This window comes from Chanodichthys erythropterus, chromosome 16 (assembly GCF_024489055.1).
Source record: "Chanodichthys erythropterus isolate Z2021 chromosome 16, ASM2448905v1, whole genome shotgun sequence".
NCBI classification, from domain to species: domain Eukaryota; kingdom Metazoa; phylum Chordata; class Actinopteri; order Cypriniformes; family Xenocyprididae; genus Chanodichthys; species Chanodichthys erythropterus.
The window spans coordinates 25,819,075-25,833,485 of NC_090236.1; the positions used below are offsets into that span (position 1 = coordinate 25,819,075).

Sequence of the window (14,411 nt, forward strand, 5' to 3'; positions counted from 1 at the left end):
CACCGACTGTTAGTAAAAGTCGGGATCATTAATATGTATGACCCCAATATTTGCATATATGCCAGCCCATGTTCAAGGCATTAGACAAGGAAAGGCAGTATTAATGTCTGGATCTGTGCACAGACAAGGTAAGCCAGCAAGAACAACAGCGAAAATGGCAGATGGAGCGATAATAACTGACATGATCCCTGATATCATGATATTTTTAGTGATATTTGTAAATTGTCTTTCTAAATGTTTTGTTAGCATGTTGCTAATGTACTGTTAAATGTGGTTAAAGTTACCATCGTTTCTGACTGTATTCACAGAGCCGTCGCTATTTTCATTATTAAACACTTGCAGTCTGTATAATGCATAAACACAACTTCATTCTTTATAAATCTCTCCAACAGTGTAGCATTAGCCGTTAGCCACGGAGAATACCCTCAAATCCATTCAGAATCAAACTTAAACATCAAAATAAATACTTTACTCACATAATTCGAAGCATGCATATATCATGCATGACGAACATCTTGTACAGATCCATTTGAGGGTTATATTAGCTGTGTGAACTTTGTAAATGCACTGTAATATAGTCGAGAGCTCGTGTGGCAGGGAGCAGGCGAATTAAAGGGGCGGCGCACTGCCAAAATCAGTGTATAGTTAATGATGCCCCAAAATAGGCAGTTAAAATTTATAAAAAAAAAATCTATGGGGTATTTTGAGCTGAAACTTCACAGACACATTCAGGAGACACCTTAGACTTATATTACATCTTGTGAAAAAGCATTCTTGGGCACCTTTAAGGGAACAGCCTTAAAGTGGTTCTCATCCTACCTTAAGGATAGAACCTTTATCTCCCTCCTTTAGCCAGTATCTTTGGTAAGCATTAGATCTCATCACTGTTACACAGACAACATACAGATTTATCTTCCAATGAAACCACATGAGAACAAATCTCTTCAGTCACTGTTTGATTGCTTGAGTGACGTTAAAAGTTGGTAAAAAAAACTTTCTTCATTTAAACAATTTCAAGACTGAAGTGTTGGTTTTTGGATGTCCTGAATGTGCTAACATCCTCTCAAAATCCCTGGGTATTACTTACTTGTCTGTGCAGAACTTAGGTCGACTCATTATTATGTAAATTAATAAAACTAAACTAAACTAAAACAAGGTCTTGTCAAAGCAAGTAGCATTCCATGATTCACAACTTTTGTTAAAGCAAAAAAAAAAAAAAAAAAGTAGTGAAAATAAGGTAAGACCTTCTGGAGTAAACATTTAATTGTAATGACATATGACACTGATATGTGACCACCAAAAAAACTGCCTCTCTGCATTCTGTACATCCCCCATCAACTCATACTGAGTAAGTATCGCCATGCTTACAGGGCACCTTTCACGTAAAAGCTCCTTTTAATTTGCTGTGGCACATTTGAAATCTTTAGCCTGCATTAAGTGCTTTTCGCAGAAATGCCTTATTGCAAATGTCTCTAACTGACTGCTGACTGCTGTGATTTGGGGCTTGCAGATAGGCAGGCAATAATGTCTACCAGCTTTATCTGCAGTATTAATTTCACAGGGGCGAGAGAGTGGCTAGGGATAGATCATGACACCTCTCAGGATTTGAGCTGTCTCCTTCATTCCTCCAACACATTTTTACCACCAATATTTCCATGAAAGGCTATTAAAGCAAAGCTTGACTTCTCTCAAATATGATTAAAATAAGCACAAGCTTTATCCCCCAGAGCAGAGGAAATCTGTAGGATTGCTCTGGAAGAGGTTCTCAAAATGCACAGCTTGAAGGTGTCAACCAGTTCTTTACCACACCGAAAAAGGTCAGAGAGTAACAGAGGTTTATTTCATGCCTAAATATCTGTGTATTTACAAATTCATGCAACATGCAGATTTGCAAGAAAAATTGCAACTGCTTGAAATAATTTGGAGCAATCAAAGAATTTTGGTGCATATCAAACTGTACAGTGGATATCACAATAATTTCATAACTATCTCTTTTTTCTAAAGCACTGCATTTTCCATCTAATTCTTCTAAATGTATTCTGACATGATATATCAAAGAAATAGTATTTTGAGTCCTGGGGTACAGCATCACTTTTGCTTGGAGGAAACACAGGTTATGATGGTCAATTTGTGCTCTTGGCATACTTGTCAACAAGTCTCACTAATCACTCTCCATGGGGAGCATATTGTCTGGCACTTAATTTCACTCCCTGAGAGTGTACAAAACATATGAATATAGCCATATTTGTATATGATAATAAATTTGACCCTTGACATTTACCTGATTCAATGGTCAAATATTTTTAGTAAACATATCACACATACTTATTTGAAATAAATTACATTGTTACAATAGATAGTTTATTTTGTCTTTATATATTTAAAGGTGTATGCTAAGCTCTTTTCATCCTACTTGTCATTTGAGGCAGTAAAAGACGGCATCTAAAAGCAGGATATAGATTTGATAGCTCTTTCAATGGGCATATTATCTCCCTGTAAAAGGCAAATAAAAAGCAATCAGCTTCACAGCATGACCAGTGCCCCCCTGTGTCAGAAATCCCTCAGTGCAGAAAATATAATCTCATGCTGGACACAGCAAATCACTAACTGTCCTCTCTCTCATTTATCTGAACAATTTACACAAGCAGTGGGCTCGAGACATAGCTACATTAGGAAGGTATCATTTCTTTGACATGAAAAGATTGTTCATGGTTAACATTGTTATCCATGGACCATGGGCGTCCGTCTGCAGATGTTCCTTTTTGAACATAACGCAAAAACATGTCTTTAGACTTCAGTCATTCTCATGCACTTTCCCTACTTGCCAAATCACAATAGTTTTACATGTTAAAATAAGGGGTAAATTCAGAAAATGTCTTGATATTTTGGTGGGGTGGGTGGGTTTCCAGCGCATCAATGAAAACAAAAATATGCTGTTGATTGTTAAGTATTTTTGTTCTTTATTTCTAAATTCCTTTTTGCCATACTTGCATTTTTAACAGCTATGCAGATAAAAAAAAAAAAAAAAAAAAGGCAAAAATACCTTGACTTTTAAAAACAAAACATGGTCAGTGATTAAATTCATTCGATCAGCTGTGGCAAACATATCAACTCAGGGTATATTTACACGACAACGATATGCTTAAAATGGAGAATTTTCTGCGTACAGACGACACCATTGCCAAAACGATCCCCATTCACACGGATCCGCGAAAAAGACTAACAACACTGTATTCTGCTGTGGCCATTAGATGGCGATGAAATACCATAGACTGAACATGTAATACCAAAATCCCTTTAAAGCAGAACTAAGCAAGATTCGCGAAGCTCCCCCTACAGTTTCCTTCAGTGAATGACACTGTCATAAATACTCCAAGCGCAGCTCTGGACTACAACGACTACAACGCTCACCAGCGCAGTAGTTTTGCAAATACAGTACAAGAAAGAGGAGGTGGGTAATTTGCAAATACAGTACACTCGATGGAGGTGGGTAATTTTCGAAATTGTCTTATAAAGACATAATATTTACATTGTTTTTGAATTACCGTAAAGCATTTTGTCACTCTCGCGTGAACGTGAACATGAGACGAGATTGTTTCGGGTCGGTGCAGCTCAAGTTGCAAGTGCTGTATTCTGGCGTAGACGTGCCAGAGGGGGTTAGTGCTCGCCTCAAACACACCACTACAAGTCAATTAACCATCGTAAGGACTTAGAAAACTATTTATGAAGGTAAACAAAGTTACTGAGTTCTGCTTTAAGACAAGTCATTTCACTCGGCGGCCATCTTTGAAACGCCTCTCGGGCATTCAAGTGCATCTCCTATTTCTTTGAATGGGGAAACATCAAATTCTCCAAAGCTGTTTGCCAAGCTTTCGATTAAATTTCATATTTGAAGTCACAAATGAAATCTGACAACAACTCTCTTATAAATTTTGTTTCTAAACGCTCGAATCATGACTAAAAAAACAGGCTGGATTTTTTTTTGGATTTTTTTATTTTTCAGGCTGGATCAAGCTAATGTGCATGTGCAGTCCTAAATGCGCGTCTCGTGCCTCATTTCGGAGGCGCGCGTCTGACTGTTTCTATAGGAACCGGAGCTTATCCACAAGTTTCCTACACCCCATGAGGCCTTGCGTCAAACGTGGGAGCGTCTTCCGGTTCGAAGTAAACAAGCTGGACGTGACACTCATTCATTCAACAGTTGACAGTCATTCAAGATTTAACGATCCAAACTTGCGAACGTTTGTTTTTGTACTTAAAGATTTAAGATTCCGGTATCAATATTTCAACAATGTTTTACAATAAAAAAAGTTACAGTAATAGTAATGTATTAATTTATGTCAGGAGTGCACATCAATCATGCTAAATCTAACTGATATTTATATTGACATAAAAAGAAAACACAGACCTATTCAGTTGCGCATGCTTCCATTTATTTGCGATCACAAGAACGCAAAAAACAACTCCACTAAGGCTTTTAAATCCAAAGGCTTACACATTTAGAAATATATTGATAACATGCCCTATGTTTACGTCACTTTTCTGAGCATTTCTATTTAATTTTTCCTCTAAATTATGCGATGATTGCTATCCAAGGATGTTTGCGGGATCTCTCTATCCTGATCCTGATCCTTTCAGCCAGAGCAACAGAGGGAGCTCATGAGAAGTCAACAGGAGTTATGAGTTATACGAGTTAACCGGAGTGTGTGAAAGATATGCATTTGTCAGGAATCAACAGGCATGGAAGAGACAGATAAAACATTAAACCAAATAAATACACGATTATAATAACATAAGAATTGTCTTCATTCCTCAAGCAGTCTCTGATATTTTCCATAAACGTGTGTATTTATTTTCGCAGTGGTTAACATAAGAAGCCTTTAGCATCGCATATATGACAGTGGAAACGCGACTGGCTCTGGCACGCACGACACATTAGGAGTAAAATATCACATCGCTTTGGTGCATCAGTGACGGGTGAAGTACAGACAGCGGGTTGTTCAAGTATTGCAGGGTCAGGATGCTCTAGTCATGCAGCAGCACTTTTGTGGAAGGTCAGTAAAGTAAAGAGCAATTAAGGACACGAAAACTGTTTATTGTATTGTGATATTATTAACTAAGAATGTAGTAAACTGAGATGTTGTCCCTGAACACCGTAACGACATGTCTCAAAGATTTGCAACTTTACAAAGTAAACAATGATCCAAAAAACACTTAGCCTCTTCGCTAATTAGCACACAAAATACCATTGGTATGCTACTTCCGCCGCCTTACCGGAAGTTGTACCCACGTTCTCTTTTACAGTAGCGCCCCGTGGAAACAGGTGGATAACAGCCGCTGCAGTGACGCAATTACTTTACCAATCGGCGATTGGCTATTATTTAGAAGGCGGGACTTATTCCGCATATTGCGCTTTCTCTGGCCCTGTCCCAAATGGCACACTTCATGTGCTCTTTCGGTCTTGTGGACTTACAAAGGCCGCTGCGTGCGCGTGTTCGTTAAGTCCACAAGACCGTAGGGTGTCCCATTCGTCATTTAAGCTTAAAGAAGGGTGCTCGTGAGTGCCCCTTTTGCAGCTGCTATGCGCCCTCGTTGCGCACTTCAGCTGAGCCCGTAAGACTGTGAGCTACACAGAGGACTTTACCCGGCAGTCAAAGCGGCATTACGTTGTGAAAGTGTGGACTCAGTGGAAGACCGTGAGATTTTAAGGCAGAAACACACTAAGCCGATGCCGTCGAACTAGTGGCGACGAAAGCAGACTGCGGGGTTGGATCACGTCGGCAGCGTCTGTGTCCAAAGTTGGCCTGGGCAGGAACACACCAAGCCGACGGTCAGCCATCGGGCAGTTTTTGTTCATCGGCCGACTAAGTTTTCTCAGTGTGTTCCGCAACCGTTGGCTGAAGTTGGTCGTCGTCGTCTTTTTTTTTTAGCCAATTTGACATTTTTTCTTCAGGCCATCTGATCATTTTGATTGGCTGTTCAGCTACTGCCACCTGCTGGTTCGGAAAGGCATTTCATCTTACGCAGGTGCAGAACCGACGTGCCAATTGGCTGTCAGCTGTCGTGCGTCGGTTTGGTGTGTCAGGCCAACTTTGGACACAGACGCTGCCGACATGAGCCAACCCCACAGTCTGCTTTCGTCGCCACTAGTTTGCCGGCATCGGCTTGGTGTGTTCCTGCCTTGACACATCAAACCAACGTGCGATAGCTGATGGCCAAGTAGCACGTCTGTTCTGCGCCTGCGCAAGATGAAATGCCTTTCCGAACCAGCAGGTGGCAGTATTTGAACAGCCAATCAGAATGATCAGATGGTCCGACGGACTGACGAGCTCCGATGCCGATTCAACATGTCGAATCAGCCGGAAAAAAGCAGACGAGGACCAACTTCAGCCGATGGTGTGGAACACACTGAAAAAACTTAGTCGGCCGATGAACAAAAACTGCCCGACGGCCGACCATCGGCTCGGTGTGTTCCTGCCTTTAGGGTGCCATTTGGGACAGGGCCTCTCATTCAAAATAATATGAATGACGTGTCTTATGTTATTCGTCTTTGGTAATACGCATGTGAATGACGTCGTCGTTTTTGTTTACATGGAGACGTTTTCAAAAACGTGCATTTTCAGGCACCCAAAATGCCATCTTCGTGTTAATGAACAGCCAAAACACATTAAAAGTTTTACATTTTAGTTGAAAACGGTATCTTGTAAACAGCCCCTTAAAGGGTTAGTTCACACAAAAATGAAATTTCTGTCATTGATTACTCACCCTCATCTTGTTCCAAACCTTCGTTCATCTTCCGTGGCGTGTTCTACGTCAGAACGCTGACCTGTACTTGCATTAATGGCCTTCTCCTGTGTCAGAATCACACACATGCGTCGTGCTGCTCAGTGCTCACATGTACAGCGTTGGCCAATACTGTGCTGGCATTTTGACATAAACATGGAAGCACTGCACTGTGCTTACTATGTCAAGTGTGTAGGAGACTGACATGGAAGAGAAGAGATTGAATAAAGTCATTAGGTACGTCCCAATTCGCGTACTTGTGCACTATTCTATCACGTTTTTAAGTATAAATAGTGCGAGTAGTGCATTCACACAGAAGAATTCAAAAAAAAAAAGTGCACTTTAAATACCCGGATGATGCACTAAATTAACGGAAAAAACGAAGTGTGGAATGTTGGACACTTCGTGCACTCAAATGTCGCAGCTTTAATTAAGTAGCGGAGGAGAAGGGAGGATCGGACTACGTTGTTAAATGACAAAATAACCTTATACAATTCACGCACTACATGGATGAGTGCATAATGCACAAGTACATAGTGTATAAGTGCATAGTGTATAGTGCGTCATTTGGGACGCAAATATTATTTTTGTTTTCTTTATGCGCACAAAAAGTATTCTTATGGTTTCATAAAATTAAGGTTGAATGATTAATTGTGAATGCATGCATGAATATAAAGTATTATCAATTATTAAATTAATGTAAAAAAATTGTAAAATGTGCAATTTTCATAGAATATCTAAAAACAAAAGATAATTCTGTTCAGATGTGAATAGCAAATGCGTCAAAATTGTAAAACACCATTTAATCATCAAATAATATCAAATCTCATTCCCTCTGCAGGAGTATTTGAAATGAACTGACCAAGGCAAGAAGGTGGTTAAAAGAAAAAAGGGCTAGCATCTACAATTTACCTTGTGCATTTAAGCTAAACTGTTGATTTTAAAAAAAAAGTCCATGGACGTGTTATGCCTATGACAGCTTTTGTTGTAATTAATCCAGCACCAAGGACGGCATTTAATAGTGTCCTCGCAGTGTAAAATCAAGTTAGATTAAGGCTGTGCGCGCGCGCGCGTGCGTGTTTTTAAGAAGAGCGGCTTACCTAAACTTTTATATACAGCTTTAAAGTCATTTTAATTTCATTTAGTCCCCTTTTTGCAGAAATGACAGGTTTTCTGGTGTCATTGTAACTGTATTTGTCGCTCACGCGCTGATTGGGCGCGGAAGGTGATGTGTCAGAGCGCGCGCTCCTTGCTGCAAAGCTTTCTTTGAAACTCTCTACACTTGACAGAGATTTGAAACAAATATCTCACAAACCAAGAGGTCGTTCACACACACACTTCACTGTTAGTTGCAAAGAAATAATCCTGCCCTTCAAACAGGGCGTTCATTCCGCTGCATCTCCATGAAATAGACGTGCAGATCTCATCTCTCTTCACCAGAGGAGGAACCCTCTCTTTCCATAGATGATTTCAATATACTTTCAGGTGTTATAGCAACTTTTTTTTTCTTCCGTGACGCAAAGCAGCAAATGAACTTGAGGAACATGGTGAAGCAACCCGTGGAGCACATCAAGAGACCAATGAACGCGTTCATGGTGTGGTCGCGAGGTCAGAGAAGGCAGATGTCACTGGAGAACCCAAAGATGCACAACTCTGAGATCAGCAAGAGACTCGGTGCCGAGTGGAAGTTGCTCTCCGAGTCTGAAAAAAGACCTTACATCGACGAGGCCAAAAGACTTCGCGCCCAACACATGAGAGAGCATCCAGATTATAAATACCGACCGAGACGCAAACCTAAAGGACTGTTGAGGAAGGACACTCTGTTGTCTTTCGCGCTTCACAGCGAGCGAGACTTTCAAAGCATCTCAACTTTGAACAAACCAGGACCTCTCCATTCAGCTGCGTCCATGCAACATCCTTTCACTGAGCCGAGCCGACCCAATACCACTGCTTTCCAACATGAAAAACCTGCTGTAACCCCTGGCTCGTTGGTTTTTTCTCCAGCTTTAGGCTATCAGAGTGGACACAGGTCCATCGGGAGTGTGGGATGCCCCGGTCAGTACGCGCACACTCACCTGTCACCTGTAAACCCCGGATACCTGCTGCCCTGTAACTGTTCGCCCTGGTCTTCTTCCAGTCTCACACCTCCACTGGCCTACATAGTGTTTCCAGGTATGAGCAAGACTGCAATGAACTCTTCAGCGCTGTGACTCAGTCATTAAGATGTGATTAATATATCACGGAAAGCTTTTTAAGAGAGAAGACGATTGGTCTTTTCTTACTTTAGGTTTAAGTGCAGCTTTAATATGTTGATTAAAAGTGGATAACACTTTGATTATTAATTATAATATCAATAATAATACCTACCCTTTTCACAAACTGATGACGTGTTTTAACGGTCATCAGTATCGTAAATCCTGCAAAGTTTTTTAAATTTTCATTTTTAAAAATGTATTATATTACCATTGTATCAAATTACACAAAACTCCTGTGAGGGTAAAAATGACACCATTCTCTAACTACTGTTATCAATCGCTCTCTATTTTTTTCCTCTTTTTTAAAGTTTTGAAAACATTATTGTGGAGTTTTTCTTTTGCTATATGAGGCAAAGGGAAACACACAAAAAAATATATTAAATTAATTCACCGCTATAAAAGTTTACTCAACTATGACGACTTCCGCTTCTGAGAAACCCGGAAATGTGAAAAGGGTCTGTTTAGTTAGTTTGTTATGCTAGTTGGTTTTGGAATTTCACTTTTGTTTTCGCATTGATTTATGAAGCCGATTTGGGATTATTGTAATAATTAAAAATGATATTAGTGATGAATTAGCCTACTTAAAGGATTAGTTCACTTTCAAATTAAAATTTCCTGATAATTTACTCACCCCCATGTCATCCAAGATGTTCATGTCTTTCTTTCTTCAGTCGAAAAGAAATTAAGGTTTTTGATCAAAACATTCCAGGATTATTCTCCTTATAGTGGACTTCAATGGAGCCCAAATGGTTGAAGGTCAAAATTACAGTTTCAGTGCAGCTTCAAAGCGCTCTACACGATCCCAGATGAGAAATAAGGGTCTTATCTGGAGAAACCATTGCTCAAAAAAATAAAAAATAATGTTTTAACCATAAATGCTCATCTTGAACTAGCTCTCTTCTTCTTTTTCTTCTTTATTCAGTGTAGACACTGCTAAGTGTATTACTGCCCTCCACAGGTCAAAGTTTGAACTAAGTTGTCATATACAATATGCTAGTGCAAGTATATAACAATTAGTTCAAACTTTGACCTGTGGAGGGCAGTAATACACTTAGCAGTGTCTACACTGCCGGAATTCTAATAGAGAAGAAGAGAGCTAGTTCAAGATGAGCATTTATGGTTAATATAATTTTTTTTTATTTTTAAAAAAATGAGTGATGGTTTCTCTAGATAAGACCCTTATTTCTCGTCTGGGATCATTTAAAGCCCTTTGAAGCTGCACTGAAACTAATTTTGACCTTTGGGCTCCATTGAAGTCCACAATAAGGAGAAAAATCCTGGAATGTTTTCATCAAAAACCTTAATTTCTTTTCGACTGAAGTAAGAAGGACATGGGCATCTTGGATGACATGGGGGTGAGTAAATTATCAGGAAATTTTAATTTGAAAGTGAACTAATCCTTTAATGATCAGAGCCAAAGATGAATTTTAACACAGTCAAATGCCAGACATCATGTGATGATTTGAACAGCGTAATTTGTGTATTGAAATTTTACCTTCACCCGAATTGAAAGACTCTTTCAAAGACATTTTCTACAGTCTAAAATGCCAAAAACAACAAAAATTTTAAAAGATCATGTGTAAGCCTATTTTCATTTGGCCTGCTTATTTGTAAAAGTGTTCAGTATCTGTAGGCTATTTTTAAAAGCAAATATGCCTACAGCATACACAGATAAAACTTGTTTAAAAGCTGCTCTGCTGATGTAATGCAGTCACAGGTGTATGTTTGCAGAGTTCACTGTGCTCTCAGAAAGAGGTAGAGACAGAAGAACAATTCCCGCTACATTGTGATTACTCAAAACAGATCTGCCCATTTCACAAAATTAAAATCACCAAATTTTATGGCGTTTCCAAATTCAGACAAATCATAAGTCATATTTTGGGTGAAAACTCCAGCCTGATCACAACAGCAGCAAAATATGTAACAGCTTGCCACAAACTATAAGAGAGTCACCCAAAAGACAAAACTAAATTCAGAAATATTCTTACCTTGTCTGAATCTACTTACAAATGTACAAAGTATTTTATTATTATTATTTTTTAAAATTGTCTTTATTTTCTTATTTCTTGTTTAAAAATGTAGTCATGTATGCTATTTATTTACTTATTGATTTATTACATTTATTGATTATTTGTTCATTGCTTCTGACTGACTTATTAGAATTTTCTTCTTAATGTTTATTTATTTAATTTTAAAATGTCTTAATTTCACTGCTGTCTTTATTTGAGTATTGCTGGTTATTGATACGGTTTTGTATGATTCATGAATTATATTCAGCAACAATCCTCTGTAGTCAAAAGCTGTGATTGAAATCCTAAAAGAAAAAGACATTGCATCAATAAAAAAAACTTTTCAAATGTAGACAAATCGTCTTGTAAATGTTTGTTTGTTCTGTTTTTTGCCTTCCCTGTTTTCAGATGCAGTGCAGATTTGCATTCGCCATTCTTTTTTCCTCCCTCATGTCCTGAAACCTTTTTTCACATTCTCTCCGTCCTTCATCTGCCCTCCGACCCTGTCCATTATAATACATTTATATTGATGTTCTATATAGACAGTAACATGTATGCATTTAGCCTAAATAAAGTTCTGTATGGGTTATTTTGGGAACAACCCCTTATTTTTGTTATTTGTCTACAATTCAGCATAAAAGTATTAATCATTTATAAATGCATGTAATTGTAATAGGTGGAATAATATAGAGGAACAAGAGGTGGGGCAGGCGAAAAATCACCGGTCTTAACCGTTTATATGATTCTTATAGGCTTTTCTTTAGTTTTTGTGTTATAATGTCCAACTCATTGTAATATTCTTACCTTATATATATATATATATATATATATATATATATATATATATATATATATATATATATATATATATATATAAATGTGAATTTCTTGTATTTACCATTTACCTTTCAACAGAAAATGCTGTGTCTGGAACAAATCCAGTGATTAACTATAATAAAGAAGCTACAACTGCATAATATCACGCACAATCATAGAGGTGTTCACTGTTTTTTCCATAATTTTATTGGAAAGTACACCTTATCACGTGCATCTTAAATGCTATAAAACATTTTTAAATTATTACTCATTCCATTTATAATGTCTCATGTTTTGCTTTCTGTCCTGACAAATGTAATTAATTAGTAATTTCTGTCAGATTCTTTTCATCATCTGCTGATTCTTCATGCATCAGTGTTAGTAAAGTATTCAGCGGAGGAACAATCAGAGGTGAAGAAAAAATAATGCAGACTTCATCTTGAATTAAATGTTTACTCACTCAAACAAAATGGTCAAACAATTAGGTGTGCAATTTAAGGCCTGTCTGAACTGATCTTAGATATTACACATCAAGTGACCTCAGGAATAATTTGTGTTAGTTAATGCTCAGACAGCGCTTATGATGATTAAATTCCTCCTTTATGTTTCTGAAGTAGGTGGAACTATGACCACTCAAAGCTTAAGAGCCTCAATTTATGAGTGTGCATGTGAGCCTCAACACTTTAAAAAGCAGTCTCACCCCATCCAGCTTCAGTTAAACTCAACGCTTGACAGCACCAGCTTCACCAGATCTTTAACCGAGAAACGAAGACAGAAGCAGAATGAGTGCCAACGCGCTGCAAACCACAGGTTTTGTATCGGGAGCCATTGGTATGGTTGGGGTTTTTGCAGCCACGCTTATGGATGTCTGGTGCACCAGGAACCAGCAGGAGCACAAGTTAACTTCCATCTACCCTTATAAGGGCCTGTGGAAGGATTGCGACGTGTCCAGCTCTGGATTCACTGAGTGCCAACCTCTCTACAGCCATCTGAACTACTCAGGTGGGTTGAGATAGAGATTTTTGGAGATTTACTACAAATCCAACTGAATTTTGTACAAACCCAAAATGGACATTATAGTTTATTTCTGAACCTATGACATTGAGAGTGAACTTTGTGCCAGAATGTTGGTCTTTTCACCAAATATTTCTTATTGTGTGCACTGTTCAGGAACTGCTAGCCTAACAATGAAGGACGATAAGAAACGTGAAATGATTTTCAATAAGAAGTTAAATAAATATACACTCGATTTTGTTATCATGTGCTTTGGTCAACATTTAATAATACTAGAAATCAAACAAAAAGCACTGACTCAAAGGCAGTAAAGACCCTCTACTATCCTGTGTTTTTAACTATCCTGTTTGTTTTCTTTTTCAGGACTCCTTCAGGCTATAAGAGCTTTGATGGTAATAGCCATTTTAGTGAGTGTGATCGCAGTGTTCATCGGATTCTTCTGCCTGAAGTGTCTCAAAATGAGAAGTATGGAGCTATCGACCAGGGCCAAACTGATGCTAAGCTCAGGGATCTTGTTTATCATTGCTGGTAAACAAAAGCTTATTCATTACTCACTAACTAAAGTATCTAAAACCCACTGATCTTTCAGTTATTCATTTATATTAGGCTACAGATGTAATTATTACTGTTTTTATTATAATAATTCCCATTATAATACACAAGATCCATATCAATCATTGTTCTTTTCAGGCCTTTGTGGTATTACTGGAGCATCAGTGTATGCTGATCAAATTGTGCCTAGTTTCATGATTACCCCATACAATCAACAGCAAGGAGAGAAGGGAGGGATACAATGTGGGACTGGCATCGGCATAGGAGGAAATGATTCATTTGCTTCCAGGTAAGATGAAAAACCACTGATTTTTCACTGGCAAATGTTCAATGGTGTTATGTGCTGATCACATCACTTCCTGTTTTCTCCATCTTTGTTTTGAATGGTCAGGTACACATTTGGTCCCGCCCTATATATAGCCTGGGTAGGAGGAGCTTTGTTAATTCTGGGAGGAATTTTGAAATGCATTGCATTCAAAATAATGCAAACGTAAGTCACTGCATTTGAAAGTGTAACAGATCTATCAATCAATGTGAATAGATGTTCTGTGACATATTAAGTTGAGAAATACATGGGTTGTAAACTAACTAGCATGTTCTATTTTAGCAAGACTGATACGAGAGAAGGATATATTTACAACGCCCCAGCCCAGTGCAGGGTGGAAGATGAAGTGTGCCAAGTCCAGAGAGTGAGAACAGAACAATAAAAAGATAATAATAATGTCAGACCTATGTAATGCTTTGCACTGATGAAATGAAGTCTTTTTTTTGAGGGGTGCTGTTTTCAATAATTGCAGTAAAAAAAAAATGTTTGTCATTGTCATTGTTAATCATTGTCTTTTTAATGTCTCTATTGAAAAGTCTTAATTGTATAATTGGGTAAATCGGTCAGATGAGGTTGGAATGTCATAGATTCAACAGTCAAACACTGTAAATCATTTGCTGTTTAGAATTATAATAAACTTTTGCCACAACTGTACTT

At 38.2% G+C, this 14,411-nt stretch overlaps 2 protein-coding genes across 2 annotated transcripts; both read left to right on the top strand.

Annotated features, from left to right (window-relative positions):
• The first annotated feature begins 8,312 nt into the window (after positions 1-8,312).
• LOC137003270 (transcription factor Sox-14) lies at positions 8,313-8,993 on the top strand. Its single transcript, XM_067363367.1, has one exon. It carries the CDS (start codon positions 8,313-8,315, stop codon positions 8,991-8,993), a length of 681 nt encoding a protein of 226 aa, XP_067219468.1.
• Positions 8,994-12,645: 3,652 nt separating this feature from the next.
• On the top strand, positions 12,646-14,296 carry cldn18 (claudin 18). The gene is made up of 6 exons (XM_067364064.1): positions 12,646-12,865; positions 13,241-13,405; positions 13,568-13,718; positions 13,821-13,919; positions 14,037-14,118; positions 14,291-14,296. Exons 1-6 carry the CDS (start codon positions 12,646-12,648, stop codon positions 14,294-14,296), a joined length of 723 nt encoding a protein of 240 aa, XP_067220165.1.
• The last annotated feature ends 115 nt before the right edge of the window (positions 14,297-14,411 follow it).

Excerpts from the sequence above, each read along its gene's own strand:
- cldn18 (XM_067364064.1), top strand. The coding sequence starts at position 12,646 with ATGAGTGCCAACGCGCTGCAAACCACAGGTTTTGTATCGGGAGCCATT. Across the intron at positions 13,406-13,567 it reads GATCTTGTTTATCATTGCTG|GCCTTTGTGGTATTACTGGA; the intron begins GTAAACAAAAGC and ends TGTTCTTTTCAG. Across the intron at positions 13,920-14,036 it reads GCATTCAAAATAATGCAAAC|CAAGACTGATACGAGAGAAG; the intron begins GTAAGTCACTGC and ends GTTCTATTTTAG.
- LOC137003270 (XM_067363367.1), top strand. The coding sequence starts at position 8,313 with ATGAACTTGAGGAACATGGTGAAGCAACCCGTGGAGCACATCAAGAGA.